General features: G+C 58.0%; 1 protein-coding gene across 1 annotated transcript in view; it reads left to right on the top strand.

The window, feature by feature from the left end:
* The first annotated feature begins 4,132 nt into the window (after positions 1–4,132).
* The window catches only part of ABLIM3 (actin binding LIM protein family, member 3), a 22,806-nt gene continuing 7,213 nt past the window's right edge, over positions 4,133–19,725 (top strand). The window contains exons 1-13 of the mRNA XM_010002069.1: positions 4,133–4,145; positions 4,939–5,076; positions 7,427–7,610; positions 7,967–8,079; positions 9,969–10,095; positions 10,224–10,317; positions 13,527–13,614; positions 14,525–14,583; positions 15,087–15,158; positions 15,550–15,705; positions 16,823–16,852; positions 17,424–17,553; positions 18,593–18,727. Coding sequence (XP_010000371.1) covers positions 4,133–4,145; positions 4,939–5,076; positions 7,427–7,610; positions 7,967–8,079; positions 9,969–10,095; positions 10,224–10,317; positions 13,527–13,614; positions 14,525–14,583; positions 15,087–15,158; positions 15,550–15,705; positions 16,823–16,852; positions 17,424–17,553; positions 18,593–18,727 — 1,339 coding nt within the window. The remainder of the gene's footprint in view (positions 4,146–4,938; positions 5,077–7,426; positions 7,611–7,966; positions 8,080–9,968; positions 10,096–10,223; positions 10,318–13,526; positions 13,615–14,524; positions 14,584–15,086; positions 15,159–15,549; positions 15,706–16,822; positions 16,853–17,423; positions 17,554–18,592; positions 18,728–19,725) is intronic.

Raw genomic sequence — 19,725 nt, 5'->3', positions numbered from 1 at the left:
CCTGAGCCGCCCGGTTCCCCCCCGCGCTCACGCAGTGCCCTGGCATCTTCCCTGGGGACACCAGGGCCACGCAGCCCACCCTGGGGCGTGGGGACCCAGCTCCCCGTGCCCGCCCGGTGCCGCTCCCTGGAGCCATCCCCGTGGGGACATCGATCTCCCCCACCCGTGGCCGGCACACACTTGCTCTCCTGCACGTGCTTCCCGTGGGGGCACCACCTCTCAGTATTAATTAAAGGATGAACGCTGTGCTTTTCCACAGTCCCCTTCACCTGTGGCTCTCTGAGCCTTGTGCAAATATTAATTACTGGTAATTCCGTAAATCAGGCCTTCTCACCCCCCCCGTGGAGAGGCTGTCTCATAAACATGCTAATAGCAAACACAGCACCAGGGCAGCCTCTCGGAGCTGGGTGGGAGCTTTCAATTACCTGTTGCTAATGATGCAAACCCAAACAGCTGCAGTTTCTACCGAAATGACCTTCTGGGAAGGCTGGTGGGCTGAAAAAAAGGGAGGTAGGTGGAAACCAGCAGGACTTGATCTGATTCCAGTAAGGGATGATGGATCCCTATAAATGTCCCTGGATGTCTTCTTGCAGCTTGTGCTCCTGGAAATGTGGTTCTGGTTTGCTGCTGGGGTATGTGGCCGTGGTACATGGGGCTGTCTGGGTGGAGGGGGTTCCAGGCAGCTTTGTGGGGCTTGCTCTGTGTCAGTCCTGAGCCCACCCTGGGGGGCTGTGCCCTGTTACCTGCATTGGTGTCCTGCCAGGGTAGGTGGGGATCATCTCCCATCAGCCCCCTGCTCATGAAGGGCCCAAAGCATTTCAGAGGCAGCAGAAGGGTTCTGCATTCCCTTGTCCTGCTGCTCCTAAGCAGAGGGCTGGGACACCGTGCAGGAAGAGGACAGGAAGACCAACAAGGTTGTTGACCCTCCTGAAGCGGAAGATGGGTGCTCTGGGAAGGAAGGAGTGGGATTGCCTAGGGATGCACAGCAGGAACCTGCAGATTGCTCACTGCAGCAGGGCTTGGAGGATCTCTTGGGCAAGCTCCCTCTGCCCTCCTCGGGGAGATAGCTCCTCTGCTCAACCTGGGGTGTTGTTTGGGGGCACCATCTCTCCCCACACCAGGTTGCAAGCTCCCTTGCTTGCGTATGGCTGCTGCTGGCTGTAAAACTGCACAGGGCACCGATCCCTGACCGGAGGTGCCGCCTTAATCTGGATCAGTGGGAAATCTGTTGAGTGCCCACACAGCCACACGGCAGCTCCCTGCCCAGTCATGCCTTCTGGGAAGGCTGGTGGGCTGAAAAAAGGGAGGTAGGTGGAAACCAGCAGGACTTGATCTGATTCCAGTAAGGGATGATGGATCCCTATAAATGTCCCTGGATGTCTTCTTGCAGCTTGTGCTCCTGGAAATGTGGTTCTGGTTTGCTGCTGGGGTATGTGGCCGTGGTACATGGGGCTGTCTGGGTGGAGGGGGTTCCAGGCAGCTTTGTGGGGCTTGCTCTGTGTCAGTCCTGAGCCCACCCTGGGGGGCTGTGCCCTGTTACCTGCATTGGTGTCCTGCCAGGGTAGGTGGGGATCATCTCCCATCAGCCCCCTGCTCATGAAGGGCCCAAAGCATTTCAGAGGCAGCAGAAGGGTTCTGCATTCCCTTGTCCTGCTGCTCCTAAGCAGAGGGCTGGGACACCGTGCAGGAAGAGGACAGGAAGACCAACAAGGTTGTTGACCCTCCTGAAGCGGAAGATGGGTGCTCTGGGAAGGAAGGAGTGGGATTGCCTAGGGATGCACAGCAGGAACCTGCAGATTGCTCACTGCAGCAGGGCTTGGAGGATCTCTTGGGCAAGCTCCCTCTGCCCTCCTCAGGGAGATAGCTCAACCTGGGGGGTTGTTTGGGGGCACCATCTCTCCCCATACCAGGTTGCAAGCTCCCTTGCTTGCGTATGGCTGCTGCTGGCTGTAAAACTGCACAGGGCACCGATCCCTGACCGGAGGTGCCGCCTTAATCTGGATCAGTGGGAAATCTGTTGAGTGCCCACACAGCCACACGGCAGCTCCCTGCCCAGTCATGGCCACAGCAGCTCCTCCAGCCCTGTGCATCAAGCACCAGCCAGGACAGGAGGGCAGTCATGGAGAATCCCAGCCCTGGGCAGCCTTTTGAGCTGCATTGTGGGGCACAAATGCATTAATCACCCAGTGAGCCCAGCTTAATTTCCCACTCTACCAGCAAAAGCAGGAGCAAACTGGGGGGAGATTAAGGCATTCCTTGGGCAGCTCCCACCCCCTCACCCTGACTGCTGTATCTCAGCCTGCGCAGCCACTAATGCTACTTACGTTATTACTGGATTATTTTGGTGTAATGAGCTTTGCCCTGCTCAGCTGTCCCTCTGCTCAGAGGTGTTGTGATGTGTAATACTTCCTGTGTGAGGCCATGAGGCGGGCAGCTGCCTGCCTGAAAACAAGCACAGCCCCAGCAAAACAATGCATTAATGTTCCCAGAGCAAAATTCCAGCATGGGCTGGAGGTTAATCACAAATCAGGGAGCTTTTGGCTTAGGACTGAACAAAGCTGGCAGGCAGAAAGATGCTGGTGCCCTAAGCTGGGTCCTGACGCATCTCTGTGGGTACAAAAAGGAGTGACCGCATCAGATTCATCTCTGCCAGTGGCGTAATGCAGCTAGAAGCATCTTTTCCATCCTCCACTCCTTTTCCTCTGCCTTCTCTCCCATCAGACCTGTTAGTGCAGGGGCTTGGTGATGTGTTGCTATGGACACCAAGAAGTTTCCCTAGAGACCAGAAGCCCGGAATAAACGATGCCTGCATTTTCTGACATTGATTTTTTTTTTCCCCCTTCCCCTTTTTTATTATTAATGTTTGTTTAAGTGTTGATTATTTCCCAGCCTTTCACCCCACCTCCCTCCTGCTTTTCTCTCCAAGCTTTGTGGATTGCCATGGCTGTGTCCCAGGGCTTGGCTCCTGCTTTGTTCTCCAGCGAGGGTGCGAGCTTTGGGGTGTGTGGGTGGAAGTTTCAGTGCTGTAACTCTTGCTCTGCTGGATGCCCCTACAGAAGAGATCCCCCACATATTCCAACCTTGGGACATCCTGTTGGGGTCAGGCCTGGGTCTCCCTGGGCTGCTGCAGAGTTTGTGCATGCCTGCCAGCAGTAAGAGCTGCTGCAGGAGGTCCTGGACTCCTCTTCCCAGGGCTTGTGCCTCCCTGCAAAAGCATGGGTGGGGTACCCTGTTCCCTTTACAAGTGTCCGTCATTGTCTTTGGGACCTGAAGGTGATTTAGATCTTTGAAAGCTCTTGGCCTGCAAGAGAATGATCAGGAGGGAAGTCCTAGCAACTGTTGGAAGTTGATGTCAAGGCTGGAGCCTGAGCTTTGCAAGGGGGGCTGGGAGGCACTCACAGGAAAGGCCCTCAGCTTTCCTTGCAGTCCTGGGTCAGACTTGGCAAGGCAGGTCCAGTCCCCAGGGGATGGAGCAGCAGTCAGGGAGGGTCAGGCCATTCTCCCAGTGGTGGGCAGTGTGGCACACCCATAGTGTGTCTCTGGGCACTTGGTGTATAGGATGGGGCTCTACTGTGAGGCAGTTTCAATGTCATTTTTACTTCCTTTGCTTTGCTTTTGAAGCTGATAATGGGCTGTTTCTGTTCTGTCACATGATCTGTCCCACAGTGAACGAGGAGCCTCTCTGATGAGTGATCTCCTCTGTCCTGTGTCCTTTCCTCCCTGCTCTGGTGGGAGTTCACATACCAGGTTTCAATCAGCTGCTTCTCTTGTTCCTGGGAATGCAGTTCAGCGCTGGGTCAGAAAGTCTCTGGTCCATTGAAATGTTCACTGCTCAAGTTGCCCAAATTGCAATGCTCTCTCTGAAATCCTACAACAAACAAGTCCTTTGCTGCTTGGCCTCTGCCTGTGGCTGTTAGCTTGATGTCAGCCAGCTTCTACCAGAAGCCCATGTATCTGCAGGTGGGGCAGGGAAAACAGGAGCTGCTCTTTAAAATGTTTTCTGTGTGCTTTTGGGGACTGTGCTGGGACAGTTGAAAGATCCCCTGCTCTGTACCATTCCTCCCGTGGAGCATGGGGGCAAGGCTGCAGAGCATCAACCCTTTGTGGTGATCTGCAGAGCTGCTGGAGGGGGATGAGGAATGCAGGTAAGTACCAAGATGGTCTGCAGCAGGAGAAGGTTGGATCTTGCCCGTGTTGCCCTCCCCAGCTCAGCACAGAGCCTGCACGTGCCGTGGTGCCGCTCCGGAAGGAGCAGCAGGGCTGGGATGCTGCTCCTCACCGAGGAGGTGAGAGTCCCAAACACTCAATTGCTGTGATGTTTGAAAGCTCCTTGAAAAATTACTTCTTCATCCAGTTCCTAACCAAACAAGTGGAAGCTCCAGAAAACAACAGTTCCTTCCCATGCTGCTGCCAAATCCTTGCTCGCTGGAGTGTCTCTGAGCTGGTCAGCAGTGAGCCAGGGCTGCCTGAGGGCTGAGCAGAGCCAAGCCAGTAGGTAGCTGGTCCCTGTGTTGTCCTTCTGCACCTGCTTAGGAAATAGGAGAGCATCTGGGGAGCTCTGTGTGGCTTTGGGGTGATGGTGCAGGTGACCTGGTTGCCCATGCAGGGGTAGGAAGCAGTGCCCAGGCACTTGCACTGCACAGCACTTAGGACTGCAGGTCTATGAGCCAGACATGGGTAATGGCTCTTTTGTGGGGAGAAGGAAATCCCAAATCCAGGCACGGGCAGGCATCCAGCTCAGAGTCACTGGGCACCAGCAGGGTCTCAGCTGTTCTTTGCCATTAGCAATGTCCTGATGTCCAGCTTCTGTGTCACAGTGGCTGGAGGGCTCTTCTCCAGCTCCCCGGCTGAGGTCAGTGCCATGATGTCTGGCTGTGTCCCAAATGCTAACAGATCATTTCCCTCTCTTGCTTTTCCCTCCCTCCTATCGGCCAGCAGTTCCCTATCAGCAAAACCCCTACACTCCTGGGAGCAGCTCCACTGTCATCCAGTGTTACCGCTGCGGGGACACCTGCAAGGGAGAGGTGGTTCGTGTCCAGAGCAACCACTTCCACATCCGCTGCTTCACCTGCCAAGGTAGGACAGCGCTGCCTGAAGAGCTGGTGGCCAGGTTGCAGTCTGGAAGGCAAAAGGTTGGGGACAGAGCTATCTGGCCCACTGGAATGTGGTCACACCCCCGGGGTGGTGCAGGCAGGGAGGTAATGGCACAGGGCTGGCATGGTGCAGGCAATGCCCCTGCTTGATGCCAGGGATGGCAGAGACCTGGGCACCCTCACTACCCTCAAGCTGTGCTGGTCCCAAACACACCCCCCCCCCCGGGTGTTGGGGGGGGGGGGGAGGGTACTCTTTCCTTCAGCTGCCTGCCTGCCCCCAAATCAAGAAGAGGAGGTGTTGCCAGCCTGACTGAGAGGCAGCAAGGTGGGGGAGACACCTGAAGTGGCTCCTGACAGGGCTGGGGGTTGCTGATGGATCACTGCCACCCATGTGTGGGATGCCACCAAGGTGCCATGGGATGCCTCTGGGGCTCCCTGGCCCCTGGGGGCTGGCAGAAGTAGAGAAGCTGCTCAAATCCTCCCTGAGCACAAGAGATCTGCAGGGCTGTAAAAGCCACTGGCCCAGATCTAGTGCTGAATTGTCCTTAAGCATTTATTAAAGCAGTCAGGCCAGTGGCTGCTTTTGTAGGTTGTAAAGCATCCTGTTCCCAGGGCTTTTTAAAGATCTCTCGTCTTCAAAGCTCCCAGCACCTTGTGCTAAGCAGGGCATAAATCCCTGTCCCCTTGGCCGTACTTTGCTGCTCCTCCGCTGGGAACAGAGGGTTTGGCTGGAGGAGATTCCCCCCTGGGCTGACACCAACCCTGGTCCTCACGGCGTGGGCAGCCCCACATCTCTGGAGGGGGGTGTGGGCCCCGGGTTGCTCTCGGGGTTCGACTACACGTGTGGGGCAGCGGGCCCAGCCCCCTGCCCAGCCCCCTGCCCCTTCCCAGCCCCGACGTGCGGGGTTGGGCGGGAGCTGCGCATCCAGACAAAGGGCTCAGGCAGCCTTGGCTTCCAAGGGGGCAGGAGCCGGCAGGGAGAGCCTGGCAGGGCTCGCTGCCTGATTTCCAAATGAAAGGGAATAAATAATGAGAGGAAACCCTCCTGTCTCACCTTTCCTCGCAGCTCCCCTGCCACCTCGCCTGGCTGCTCCCACGCCAGCCCGTGGCTGCCCCGCCGTGTCCCCGGGAGCCCGGCCCGGCTGCTGCAGCCCCTGGGGTTGTGCTCCGGGGTCCCTCAGGAAACGGGGCCCAGACCTGCCCTGGTTTTTCTTGCTGTTTCTTCCTGATGCTGTCCCAGAGCTGGTGGCGTGTTCTTTGTCACTGACAAGGAAGTGCTGGCAGGCTGTTTTGGAGAGCAGCAGGTGCTGTCTGCCCACAGCTAGAGGGTGCAGCTCTGCCAGGGGATGGTCCGTGGGAGAGGAGCTGCATCTCTGCCTCTGGGGGCCCTGCAGCCAGTGGGGGAATGTGGCTGCGTGGGCTGGCCCAGGGGTGGGGGTGGGACGTGCAAGGACAGGACAGGGGGGTGCTTGGGGATGCAGGGTGAAGCAGAGACCAAGGATGGGCTGTGCCAGTGGGTGCTCACTTGTTTTTTAAGTCCTCCCTTCTACCTTATCACCTCGGTGGACAGGGGCTGGGCATCATGCAACGGCCCAAAGACCTGGTCCCTGTGCCACTCCCGAGGTGCTTTCCGGAGTCTGATGCACTTGAGACCTATCTGTGGATGGAGAAGTTGGAAGAGGGAAATTATGCTGAGGGCCAGGGCTTGCCACATCTCCTTGGATTCATCTGATGGGCTGTGCACCACCCACGGTTCCCACAGCAGGGAAGGAAGCAAGGTTGGGCTGGATATCTGTGGAAAAACAAGCAGCGAGAACACCAACAACAGTGTCCCAGTACCTGTTCCCATTAGGACACAGCTTCGTGTTTAGGGCAGGGAGTGGAGATAGCTCGTCATGTAGGTGGCCAAGGCCCCAGGGTGTGGAGAAGACCTCTCCCCAGCTGTCCCTAGGGCGTGCCCAGCTCTTTGCAGTCTTGCTCTTGGCTTCCTGACACTATGTGAGTGTCAAATGGAGGGGCCGAGCCCCATCCCGTTGCCGTGGGTGCAGGAGGTGCTGGCACGGCCCCTCCCGGGCTGTTTGTGCCCAGTGAGGGTCTGCAGGGCTTCCTTCCGGCGCTGCCCAGCCCTGCCCGTCGGGGCAGCCCGCCCTGCACCCGCCGCGGCCCAACACTGACCTCTTGTGGTGCTGGGGAAGGGCAGGGAACCCCTCCCAGATACCTGCTGGGCAGGGAACCCCTCCCAGATACCTGCTGGGCAGAAGTGGCTTCGGATCCCGGCTGAGCCCCGGGGCCGGACCTGCCCGCGGCCCCGTGACGGGTGCGTGTCCCTGCAGTGTGCGGCTGTGACCTGGCCCAGTCCGGCTTCTTCTTTAAGAACCAGGAGTACATCTGCACCCACGACTACCAGCAGCTCTATGGGACCCGCTGTGACAGCTGCGGGGACTTCATCACCGGAGAGGTCATCTCCGCCCTCGGGAGGACCTACCACCCCAAGTGCTTTGTCTGCAGCACCTGCAGGTGAGCTGAACCCATCACCAAGGGTGTGTGGCCACCCTTGCTGTGCAGAGGACTGCTCATTAACCCTCAGCCCCTCATTCCCTGCTCAACACCACAGCAGGCACCTCCTCTTCATTATCCTAGTGCAACAAAATGGCTCTGACCCTTCCCTTTTCAGCCTGGAGACCTGCCTTAATGCCTCAGTCCTCCTGCCCCAGCACACTGGCTGCCTCCCTTTTTAGCCCTTTCCTGGAGCCCCTCTGCTCCCGGGCACCATGGGTCCTGCTGGCCCTTGGAGAAGGAGGTGATGGGCAGCCACAAGTACTGCAAGAAGGGCAGCAAGCGGCTCATGCCTCCCCACCTCTCTTTGTCCACAGGAAGCCATTCCCCATTGGAGACAAGGTGACGTTCAGCGGGAAGGACTGTGTCTGCCAGAACTGCTCCCATTCTCTCATCAGCACCAAACCCATCAAGATCCATGGGCCCAGCCGTAAGTTGACTGCTCTGGAGTGATGTGATGGCTGCATGGAGGGTGACACGTGCCCCTGGATGGTGCTCAAGGGGGTGACAGGACAAGCTTTGGGCAGTGTGCAGCACTACGTGGAGCCACAGGCATTCACAGAGGTTTCAGAGGAGGAACAACAGGGTAGTCCTGCAGCTCCACCCGGGATTGCAGGTCACCACTGGTTTCGGAAACTCCCTTGGCCTATTTGTGACCTGGGTGGGTGTCACCACTCTGGCAGGCACTGTCTAGGGCAGCAGGGAGGTTTTGAAGCTAGGTTGCTCCGAGGCAGTGCCCAGATGTTGCTTTGTGTCCACCTGCATCAAGGTCCAAGTGACAGCCTGGGACTGCTTGCCCAGCTTTGCCAATGCTGCTGCCATTAGTCACTGCCTCTGCAAGCACTAACTGATTTGTGCTGATGAACCTAAGCTAAAACTTGGCAAGAGCAATAGACAGACCCTTTTTGGTTGACTTGGCCTTGGTTTAGACCCCAGGTTGTTCTTTGGGATACCCTCTTTTCATGCCTTCCCCTCTCATGAAGTTTTGCCCATGGCTCTTTGCCCTGGGCCCCTGCTGAGCATCCCATGGGGGCTGTGCTTCAAGGGCTGGCAGAGCATCCCCCTGGCATGGAGCTCTTGCACACAGGGCTCACTTCAGCCCCTGTCTGGAGTGAGGGGACTGCAGCATGAATGTCCATGCTTCACTGTCCCCCATGGTTGCTGCTGTCAAGTCCCAGGGGAGCTGTCTCAGCACGATGCATGGGCAGGTGGCAGAAGGCAGGGAGAGCTGGGAGCTGTGCCACACCATGATGCCCAAACCCTGCCACGTCAGTGGGATGAGCCATGGGGGGGCCAGATGGGGCCCTTGCTGCTGCAGCTCAGTGAGCCTTGGAATATCAGTGCTTTATTCCCAGCCAGATGCAGCCTGCTGCCCGTGTGTGCCCCTTGCAGCCCAGGTCATCCTAGCACTGCCACCCAGGTAGGGTGTCAGGGACTGGAAAGAAGGATGCTGAGGCTCTCCCTGCAGCAACTAAAAAAAATGGCAGGACCTGTGTGAGACAGGGAATGGATCCTGGCTCAGCTTTGTCCAGCAGGCAGGGACTTGGTGCAGTGCTGCCTGGAGATGGGATGAGTGGAAAAGCCTGCCTGCTCCCAGGGTGCTGCTGCCCCCCTGGTGCAGCAGCAGGGAGAGAGGGGGGTAAGGGGAAGCCCCATCCGGGCAAACCTGCTGCCCAAGAGGAGAAGAGGACGAGGAGAAGTCAAGGTCGGGGGTCCGAGGCCCATGTGCTTCCTGCTCCCAGCCTTGACGGGAGCCAGGGGAAGTGGGGAAGGAAGGGAGTCTCGTAAATACTGCAGCAGGGCCGGACGCGGCTGCCGGAGAGCACAGCCCTTCCTCTGCTGCGTTCACTGCCAGACACTTCCCACTGCTCCCGCCCTGGAGGGCAGCCCCCGGGGACCTGCCAGGACACCACAGCCCCTCAGCCCACGCACTTGCCCTGGCTCCAGCTCATTGCCCAGCAAGGAGACTTGGCTCTGTATTGTGGTGGCTGGGTGCCACAGTGCCTCAGAGGTCCCAGCTCCAGCAGGAAGCTTTCCCCCTGGATCCTTTGCTGGGAACAAACAGAGGTGGTGTATTGCCATAAAGAAATTATTGCCCATGAAGAAATTATCTCCAAGGGGCTACTGCTGAAGCAGTCTTAGGAGCAGGGTGTTTAGAACAGCATCATCTCCTAGAAAAGGGAGTCCCCTGGGGCAGGGCTTTCTTCTGGGTGTGAAGAGTGTGCATGGTTAAGTGGCCAGGGTGTCTCAGTGTGGGCCAGCAGATGTGGGTGTTCTCTGTAGTGGTCTGACACGTTCCCTCCTTCTCCTGTCCCCCAGACTGTGCAGGCTGCAAGGAGGAGATTAAGCAAGGCCAGTCCCTCCTGGCCCTGGAGAAGCAGTGGCACGTCAGCTGCTTCAAGTGCCAAACGTGTGGGATCATCCTCACTGGCGAGTACATCAGCAAGTGAGTGTCACTGGCAGGCTTGGCCCTGCCTCCCGTTGCAGGGCTGTGCCCCCGGGGCCAGGGTGGCTGTGAGGAGGTGCCCAGCCTGGCTCCTCACCACTCACCTCCCTCTCCCCCCTCTCCCAAAGGGATGGTGTCCCGTACTGCGAGTCTGACTACCATGCCCAGTTTGGCATCAAGTGCGAGACCTGCAACCGGTACATCAGCGGCAGGGTCCTGGAGGTGAGTCCTGGGGCCACGGCCACCCTGTCCTGGTCTGTAATAGGGACTGTCTGTCCCACCCCAAGGTGCCTCAGGGAGACGTGGGGATTCCATCATCCTGTGCCCTTGTCCTGCTACCTGCAGTCTCTCCGGGCCAGGGCTCTTCCTGCAGCAGGTGTGTGGACACAGTCTGACCACCTTCTCTGGAAGCTGGGAGTGGGGGGAGGAGCACCATCATACTGCAGACCTTTGGAGAGGTGGCTGGGGTGCCAGAACTCTAGAAGCAGCCAGAGCACAGCTGTGCATGCTGGGTTGCCTCCAGAGTCCAACATCTGGGCACATCAGCCCTAACCAGCCACTGCCATGCCCATCTCTGGAGCATCCCCACCATGCTTGCCCCAGCCTGCCTTCCGAGCACATCCCCATGCAGCCAGCCTGCCTGTTGCCTTGGAAACACATCCAGCACAGCTGCCCGCTGCAGAGCCTGGGTGAGGGGCTGCAGCACCCTGCCCATGAGCAGCCATCCCCACAGCATAGCAACCAGCAGGGCAGGGGGTCCCCTGTCCATGGCCAAATCCAGAGGGAGCCTTGCTCGGAGCCAGGATGCTGGCCAGCAGGAGCTGCTGTGGCTGAGCCACCAAAGTGTGCAAGGATCTGAGGGATTCCATGGGATCCCACAGTAGGGCATGGGTGAAGTGGCTGTTTGGTGCAGTGGTGGAGCTGCACAGCCAGTGTAGGGAGTGGGGGTTATTACTGGGGAGAGACAGAGAGGTCCATCGGGGCTGGTCCTTCCCAACATCTATTCTGTCATGCTTACTGTTTCTACCCCAAAATTTGTGTGATGGAATAAAAAGCTGGAAAATCTGATCCAAGGATAAACTAAAGGCTCAGTAGGCAGAGAGAAAGATGTCAGAATGAAACCTGTTACGATTTTTAGACCCCCTGCTGATGCTGTGGGAGTGGGCTCTGGTGGTGTAGAGAGGCAGTGATGCTGAAAGTGTGCTCAGTCACCCCTTAGTCCTTCCCTTGGTGGGAAGGGAAAATGTGAGCAGCAGTGGCACTCACACATCTGCCATTTCCAGACAGCAATGATAGGAAGCTGTATCCCAAAATCAGAGGTACCACTGCTCCACAGTGAGCCAGACCTCAGGTGTTGTGGACTGGAGTGGCACTGGCTGTGTAGGTCTCCAGCCTGTTTCACCTCCAGCCTACCAAGAAGTGGTCACCCTCTCGCTCCTGCCAGTTGGGCTGGCCTGAGAGCACCCAGCCTTGCCTCTCCTGAAGCTACACCCAGGTGCCAGAAGCCTTCCAGCATCTTCCCTCTCTTCAGGGAGCTGCCTCTGCTTTCTGCTGACTCCAGGCTTCTGCAGCAGTCCCGGCACTGGCTGCTGTGAGCCTGAGCTCAGTGCCACAGCAGCTGCCAGGGGCTGCCCATCACGGGGCTACTTGATTAGCAAATGTCTGAGCAGAGAAGGGTGAAGCCAAAGGGTCCCCTGAGGTCAAATCCCTGCTGCTGCACTGCGGGCAGAGCTGACGTGCCACCTCCTCACAGGCACTGACACAGAGCTGAGGGAAGCAGAGGGTTTGGGTGGCAAGGGCTGTGCTGGGCAAGGACATTGGAGCACCCCTTGCCTCCCCATGGCCAGGGCTCAGCCCATGCTCCCCACTCAGCTTGTGCCTGCTCAGAGTATTGAATGATCTCTAAAGCCAGGGGCTTTAATTGTTTTCTTCAGCAGAGCGTGAAATGGAAAGGGCACCTTTAAACAATTTCAGGCCTCAAGGAGCTTTCTGTTGCTGTCCCAGCAGCCTCTGGGCTTTCCCAGCCACCCTGAGCTGTGCAACCAGGCTTGGATGATTAATGAGTCTTTAAGGGACTGCAAGTGATAACGAGCAGGTCTCTTCCCTCGCAGCATCTATGAGCCTTTTACGAGCTGTAATTATAACCAATATAAAAGGAACAGGGTTTGTGCACGGTTTGGAGAATTGCTCCTCAAGGGGGAGTGGTGGGTGTTGAGCGTTTTGCAGATCTCTGTTGAAATCAAAGTCGGGGCTGAGCTGGGACAGGTATGTCGTGCTGCTTCCAGCTGGCATGAGGAGGTGCCTTGGGCACAGGGATGTCCCCTCCCTGGACTAGGGTGCACTGCAGTGAAAGGAATAGGAAAGGGTACAAACTCACTCATCTCACTTTTGGCATGAACTGGAGGAGAAAAGCCACTGGCTACTGTCTGCACCCCAAGGACATGGAGTTCCAGGTTGATTTTTATGAGCAATCGACTGGCAGATTCTTAGTTATCCCCACAGCAAATTTTCCTGTTGATCCTCTGTTTCAAACCAGATCCAACCTCCTCTGTCATAACCCTCCTCTTTGTCAGCCAGAGCCTCATCTTCCTTCTGCCACCTTAAATTAGCCTTCCTCTTCTTTAGGGATTATTATGGGAATAAAATGTCCTTTGGGGTTCAGCTCTAGCAGTGCAGCCCAGATTCCCCCTGCTCAGAGCCAGGTCCTGCCTCCCAGGTCCCGGTCCAGCAAATGAGCCTATAATTGAACTGCTAGCAGACACTTTGAGTGGAAACAAGCTACCAATTAAAGCTATTATCCCTGTCAAAGAGCTCCGGGAGCAGCCCAGCTCCTGCTCAGCTGGGGAGCAGCATGTCACTAGTGCTGAAGTTTGGGCAGGGCTTCACAGAAGGAGAAAAGTTTCTTTAAGAGAGAGGGGCTGGAAGTGGTAGCCAGCAAGTGTCTGACAGCAGGAGGAAGCCTGTGTTTTGGTTTATCTTTTGGGGCCCTTCTCCATGTACTGCTTCCCTGCTGTGACATCCTGGGCCAAATTTGCTGTTTCTTTTCACACTTGTAGAGGGAAGGAGCTGGTGCAAAGCCTGGCTGCTTGGCTGAGTGGGGGATCTCACCCCTGGACTCTGGAAATAACCGATTTATTAAGGGTGAGGTTTGTAGGGGTCCCTTGTTTGGGACCTCCTGGCTCTGCTGTCCTGTGTCTTGGACAGCTCCAGGAGGGCAGAAGGATGCTAGTTTGGCTTGTGAGTCCAGCACAAGCATTAGTGGAGGTGGTCTCTGGTTTTCTCTGTACACTGCAGTGGTCTCTGAGGCCACTCTGAGGAGTTTTGCCACATTCACCTCCTTATTGCCTGCAGCAGAGAGTCCTGCAGGGGCGCAGGCAGGTCTCCATGGCTTGCCTTGCTCAGGGGCCCCTCTTCTCTGCCCGCCCTTGCAGGCAGGAGGGAAGCACTATCACCCTACCTGTGCCAGATGTGTCCGCTGCCACCAGATGTTCACGGAAGGCGAAGAGATGTATCTCACAGGTAGGAATCCTGTTGCAGCAAGGAGGGGCTTCCCTGCCGCATGTGGGAGCACAGAGCAGGGGGGCTGTGCAGGGTTTGCTGGCTGTGGGGGCACTTGGGGCTCAGGACCTTATGGCAATCAGTGCCCAAAGGATCCGTCTGCACAGCAAAGTCCCAGTCAGCAATGCCTACCAGCAATGCCAGACCCCTCTCCACTGCTCCCCAGCACCCTCTTTCTGGGCCACTCAGCAATCATTTCTCTCTGTGAAACTTTCCCTGCTGCTGAACTGGAGAAGACTGTGTTCTTTATCGGGAGCTTTTTGCTCCCTTCATGTCTCCCAGCACAGCTGGGGAGCACTGCCTGGCACATCTGGATGTGTCCCTGGCCTGCACCCAGCTGAGAGAGGCTGCAATGTGCCTGGCTCCCTGCTCTGCCCAGCCCCAGGGGAGAGTGGTCCAGCATCCCTTCCCCAACACCCCTAACTCCCCCTGTCCAGGTTCTGCAGCACTGGAGGGGCAAGGCTTTAGCTCAGCACAGTGGGATGTTTGGGTTTGGTTTTGGCAGGAGCTCATCCCTGCTTGGAGCTGCCTTGGGAGCTATTCCCAGCACAGAGGGAGAGTTTGCTTTCTCTCAATAATGGATGTTTCCTGTGTTCTTGAGTCACTGGTGATCCCATGGGTGGCAAAGGGGGAATTGTGAGAGAGCTGGAGTCGGGGGGGTCCCAGCAACGCCCTGTTGTGGGCAGCAGGATGAGTGTGCTCAGCGTCCATCCTTGGCCACACTTGGGTGAAGCTCAGTGGCTTTGCTGGCTGTGAGTGTTCCGGGCTCGGTGTTATCCCTGTTTAACCAGCAGGAGCTGCTGTGTGAGTGCTGCTTGGGCTGGGCTAAAACCGCACCTGGCTGAAACGGTTTCCTATTGGTGCATTGCAGGCTCCGAAGTGTGGCACCCCATCTGCAAGCAGGCAGCCAGAGCAGAGAAGAAGCTCAAGGTAGGCAACAGGGTGAGGGACATCTCCAGGAGGTGGCAGGTCACAGGTAATGTTGCTCCCAAGTCCGTGCTGGATGTGAACTGTTGTGGCAGTGTCCAAGTCAGGAGTGGGTTCTCAGGTCTTGCCTGAGCTCTGTCCACGCTGCCCAGAGGATGGCAGGTGGCCGTGCTGAGGCTGTTAGAGGGAACCTACCCCCCTGTGCTGGCTGGCACCAGCCCATGGCCAGAGAGAGGTCACAGCTGTTGCTCCCCCTCTGCTCCCAGCTGGCCATGGGGACACTGGCCTGCTGGGTCTTGCCAGGCCACTCTCCTGACTGCATTTGGACCCAAGAGAAGCCAGAGCTGGAGGGCAGGGTGGGGCAGAACAAAAGGGTAGAAGAACTGGACCTTGAGTGAAATCCAGCCCCAAACCAAATTATTTATTTGCTGCACCCAGCGCTGTGCCTGCTCAGGGGTTGCTCCTGGTCATGCTCTCATCTCTCCTCTGCTTTTCTGCCTCCACAGCACAGAAGGACATCAGAAACCTCCATCTCACCTCCCGGTTCCAGCATCGGTTCCCCAAACCGCGTCATCTGCGTAAGTACAGCTCTGCCCCTCACCCATGCCAGGCAGGATGGATGCTCTGGCCCCAGGGAGGATGGCAGTAGTTCCCAATGCTGCTCTGCAGTGTGAGGCATCCCCCAGGGACAAGCCCAGCATTTTGGGACAGCACAGACACTGTGCCCCCTCACCCCAGCAGCATCTTGTGCCACCAGTGCCATTGGCACGTCCCAGAAGCACTCAGAGGGGCACATCCCACTCTCCCAGCTCCTCTGCCCCTTCCTACTGCTGTCTCCTGGGCATGTCCTCTTACCTCTTCTTACTGCTGGAATGATGGTGGGCTGTGTCTGCTCTGTGCTGGCTCCACACTGTGCCCTTTTCCTTCTCTCCTCTGCCTTTCCACCTCTCTGTCTCTCCCTCTCCCTAGGCTAAAGTCGATAATGAGATCCTTAATTACAAAGATCTGGCAGCTCTTCCCAAGATTAAAGCCATCTATGAAGTGCAGCGTCCTGACCTCATTTCCTACGAGCCCTATCACAGATACATGTCGGATGAGACGCTGGAGAGATATAGCTATGGGGAGGTACTGAGTCAACACACCCAGTGCTGGGCTGCACAGGGAGCTGGGCCCCACTTGGGGCAGTGGGGAAAACTGCATGGGGGTTTGCTCATTCCAATGGGAATACTGCAAGGAGGGAGCAACAGGGGTAAGACCTCCCCTGGAGGCTTCACTGGGAAGAGGGCCTGATCTGGACTTGCTGCTGCTGCTGTAGAGTAAGAAAGAAACCAGTGACCTAATCAGCTGATGGCAGCACCCTGCTCACACTGTGCTGCAGACCCAACGGGCAGGGGCAGACAGTGCAGCACAAGAGACATCACCTTCGGGAGCAACGTGGCAGGGAGCTCACCCATCACAGCCTGCAGCAGGAGAGGAGGAGGGCACACAGCATCCCTGCATCCCTCTGGGATGGAGGGGCAGCCAGCCAGCAGGCTCAGCCCAAAGCCTGGCCCCTGGCCATGCAGCCCCAACACAGCATCACTGGAGCGTGGCAGGGCTGCCCTGCTGGGTGCTGGCCATGCAGCCAGGGGAGGAGGGTTTGGTCAGTGCACTTTTGCAAGTGTGTGATGAGATGATGCCCAAGCAGCATGTGGCATGGGGCTGCTCTGCCCTGCTCTCCCAGGCAGGCTGGGGCTGCTGGATTATTTCAGTGATTCTGTGGAAGAGGTGGGTCTGAGCAGCTCACACAGAAATGGTGGACCTGAGGTGGTCCTGACAGAGGACTTTGTACTGACCAGTGGCAGCCTCTCATATCTCCAGTCCCAAGGTTTGTCACAAGCCTGGTTTCCTCCAGCCCAGCCAGTGATGGTGCAGGCAGCAAGGCCATGGCCCACTGTGGAGCACTACAGATCCAGCAGCCACCTCCCCCCCCTTGAAGCTGCTCCGTTGAGGTCTTGGAGAAGGGATGCAGGCTGCCAATTCAGGAGGTGCCATCCTCACACCACCTCCCCACCTGGCCAGGGGCTCCCTGCCCAGCATCCTGCTGTGCCACCTCACTGCTTGGTAGCTGTGATGAGGCTGTAACATGGGGAAAACAACCTGCTGTGAGACCCCAGTCTGTCACTGCTCCCCTTAACCATATGCTGTCTCTCTCTCTTTCTCTCTCTCTCTCTGCCCCCCCTTTGCCTCCTGCTGCCTCCAGTCCCTGGGGACCCTCTCCCCGTACTCACAGGTAATGCCCTCACCAGGCACCGTGGGATCTGTCACCTGCTGTTGCAATAGGGCATCCCTCTACCCAGGGATCACTGTGGCTCTGCTGAATGTTCTCCTGCCCTGGGTGCTGTCCTGAGGTTGGGGGAGATTGGGGACCCCGTCCTGTCCTTCTGGCCCTGAGAAGAGCAGTGAGCAAGCCCTCCCTGCAGAGTGGACACAAGATGCAGCTTCTACCCAGTGGAGGGGGATGCCAGTAACTGGGAATAAGCACAGGGGAAGAGATTATTTCTAGGCAAGGGCATGAAAGCCTCTAGCCAGACACTTGTCACCTGGTCCCAAACCCTGGGCTTTGCTGCCTGCAGTTTGGTAGTGGGGAGGCAGAGCAGCTTGGGGACACCCTCCAGGTGTGGAGGACGTGCATGCTGCCCAGCATGTCCCATCACAGAGCGTGCACCCTCCCAGGCTGCCACAAGCACAGGGACCCTCATCCATGGGACACCTCCCAGCAGGGCCACCAAGGCACTGACCTGTCTTGTCTCTCATCCTGCCAGTTCTAACCCCACTTTCTCCACACCTTTCCCCAACCCCAGGACATCTACGAGAGCTTTGACACTCGGCAGAGACGAGCCTCCAGCCCTGGCTACATTGACTCCCCCACCTACAGCCGCCAGGGCATGTCCCCCACCATCCCAAGGTCCCCCCATCATTTCTACCGCTCAGGTGAGGATTTCAGCTGCAGCCCCAGGCTGGGATAAGCTCAGATGCCCAAGTGGAGCACTCTTTTTGTCTCTCATCCTGCCAGTTCTAACCCCACTTTCTCCACACCTTTCCCCAACCCCAGGACATCTACGAGAGCTTTGACACTCGGCAGAGACGAGCCTCCAGCCCTGGCTACATTGACTCCCCCACCTACAGCCGCCAGGGCATGTCCCCCACCATCCCAAGGTCCCCCCATCATTTCTACCGCTCAGGTGAGGATTTCAGCTGCAGCCCCAGGCTGGGATAAGCTCAGATGCCCAAGTGGAGCCCTCTTTCCTCCTCTCCCAAGGGACCTCGGTGGTCCCTCCTCTGTCAAGCAGACAGGAGGCCTGAGAGGGTCTGTGGGGGGCTGACAGAAAAGGAAGCTTTGGGGCAGTGACCAGCACTGCTGTTTGCATCATCTGGTTCCCTTGATTATTGTTGTGGGAGCAGTGAAGAGAGGCTGAGGAGGCTTTGTCCTGGCTCAGACCTGCACTGGGGCCCATGGAGGTTGGGTTGGGAAGGGAGGGGACCCACAGACCCAGTGAAGTTCCCTCAGCTGGCTTGGTACATCTGGGAGGGGTGTGAATGAGAGTGCTTGTGCCCAGCCAGCACTGTAAAGGGGGTGCTCACACGCACACATCTGGGCACACCCTGAGGGGAAGCAGAGCGTGTCTGTGCTGTGTCTCCTGTCCTTCGGGAGGAACGACTGGGAGAACCTGAGGTCAGTAAGTCCGGAGGTCCCACACTTCCCAAGCTCCCCCACACTGCACCGCCGAGGGCCTGTCAGCGTTTGGCTCTGCAGCCCCGGGGCAGCCCCCGCACGCCGGGCTTCCTCTGCATCCCGCCTTCCTCCGGAGATGCAGGAAATCTGCCTCTGCTCCATCACGGCCCAGCACGTCACCCCTTTACGTGGGTCACCCCCTGCTCTTCTAACACCGCTGCATTTAACACCCATTTTTTTCTGCCTCTTGTTCTCTCTCTCGGGCACTCACGGCTGCTTCTGCTCGGCACCGCATAGGCACCGAGAGTGGGCGCAGCTCCCCCTACTATAGCCAGTTAGATGTGAGGTCCTCCACTCCAACCTCATACCAAGCTCCCAAGCATTTCCACATCCCAGGTAGGCTCTGGAGCCCCCCGGGCCCTGGGAAGCGCCGTGTCCGTGGCATGCCCGCATGTGCCGTCCCCCCGCGCCGCATGCCTCGCTCCGCCGCCCGCCTAGAGCCAGCTGGCAGCAGGATCTACCCCTGGTAGAGGCCATCCATAAACAGGACCTGCAGCTTGAACCCTCCTCTCTCCTTATCACCACCCAGACGTCCCAGAGCTGCCTGGAGTCTGCCTGATCCTTGCAACGTTCCCTCTTCTCCCTCCTCTCTTACCTTCCTCTACCCCCCACATGAAGATGACTCCCCTGCAGAGAGCCTGTCCCCTCCCTGCCTCCCCCCTAGGATCATGAGTCAAAGCGTGTCTGCTGGAAGCCTTTCCACACCCATCCGCTACAGATGACTATTTTATACTCCCCCTAGGGCCCGCCGCTCCCTCCCCCCAGAGTCTTCTGGGCTTGCCAGATGCCTGTTCCCCTTCTGCAGGGATTGCAGGGGGCCACCAGGTAAGGGCCGCCACCCGCTGCTGGCCACGAAGAGCCCACGGGGACAGGGACCAAGTGGGCAGAAAAGGGAAAGTGGGGAGGGAAGCAGACAGAGTTGCCCATCTGTCCTCTGGCCCTCACAGGGGGGCCAGAGCCACAGACCACCCCCACCCAGCAGCAGACATCTCTTAGTGCCCTTAGTGTCCTCCTGCAAGGCGTGGAACTCCCCACGAGGTACAGCTGATGCCCTGGGACAGCACCGTGAGGACACCCAGAAGCTCCCCACCATGGTGCCCTGCTCCCACCCCTGCCAGGGCTGGCCCTGCCCTGCCCTGCCCTCCCGCTGCGGGTCAGTGGTTTATGGATGGCCCGTCCCCGTTCCGCTGCCCGGCCCCGCGCGGGGCAGGAGCTCCCCGCGCCACGCTCCGGTTCGCTTTCCCTCCCAGCTCGCTCTTTTCTCTCTCTGCTGCGGAAAGAGGCTTTGGCTGATGTTGTTTCGCCCCCCAGGTAGCTCGCAGGCGGTTCTCCCAGGCGCTGCCGCCCCCTCCCCCGCACGCAGACCCCGC

This window comes from Chaetura pelagica, unplaced genomic scaffold (genome assembly GCF_000747805.2).
Source record: "Chaetura pelagica isolate M959 unplaced genomic scaffold, ChaPel_1.0 scaffold356, whole genome shotgun sequence".
Lineage (NCBI taxonomy): Eukaryota > Metazoa > Chordata > Aves > Apodiformes > Apodidae > Chaetura > Chaetura pelagica.
This window is presented reverse-complemented; position numbering and strand designations above follow the sequence as displayed.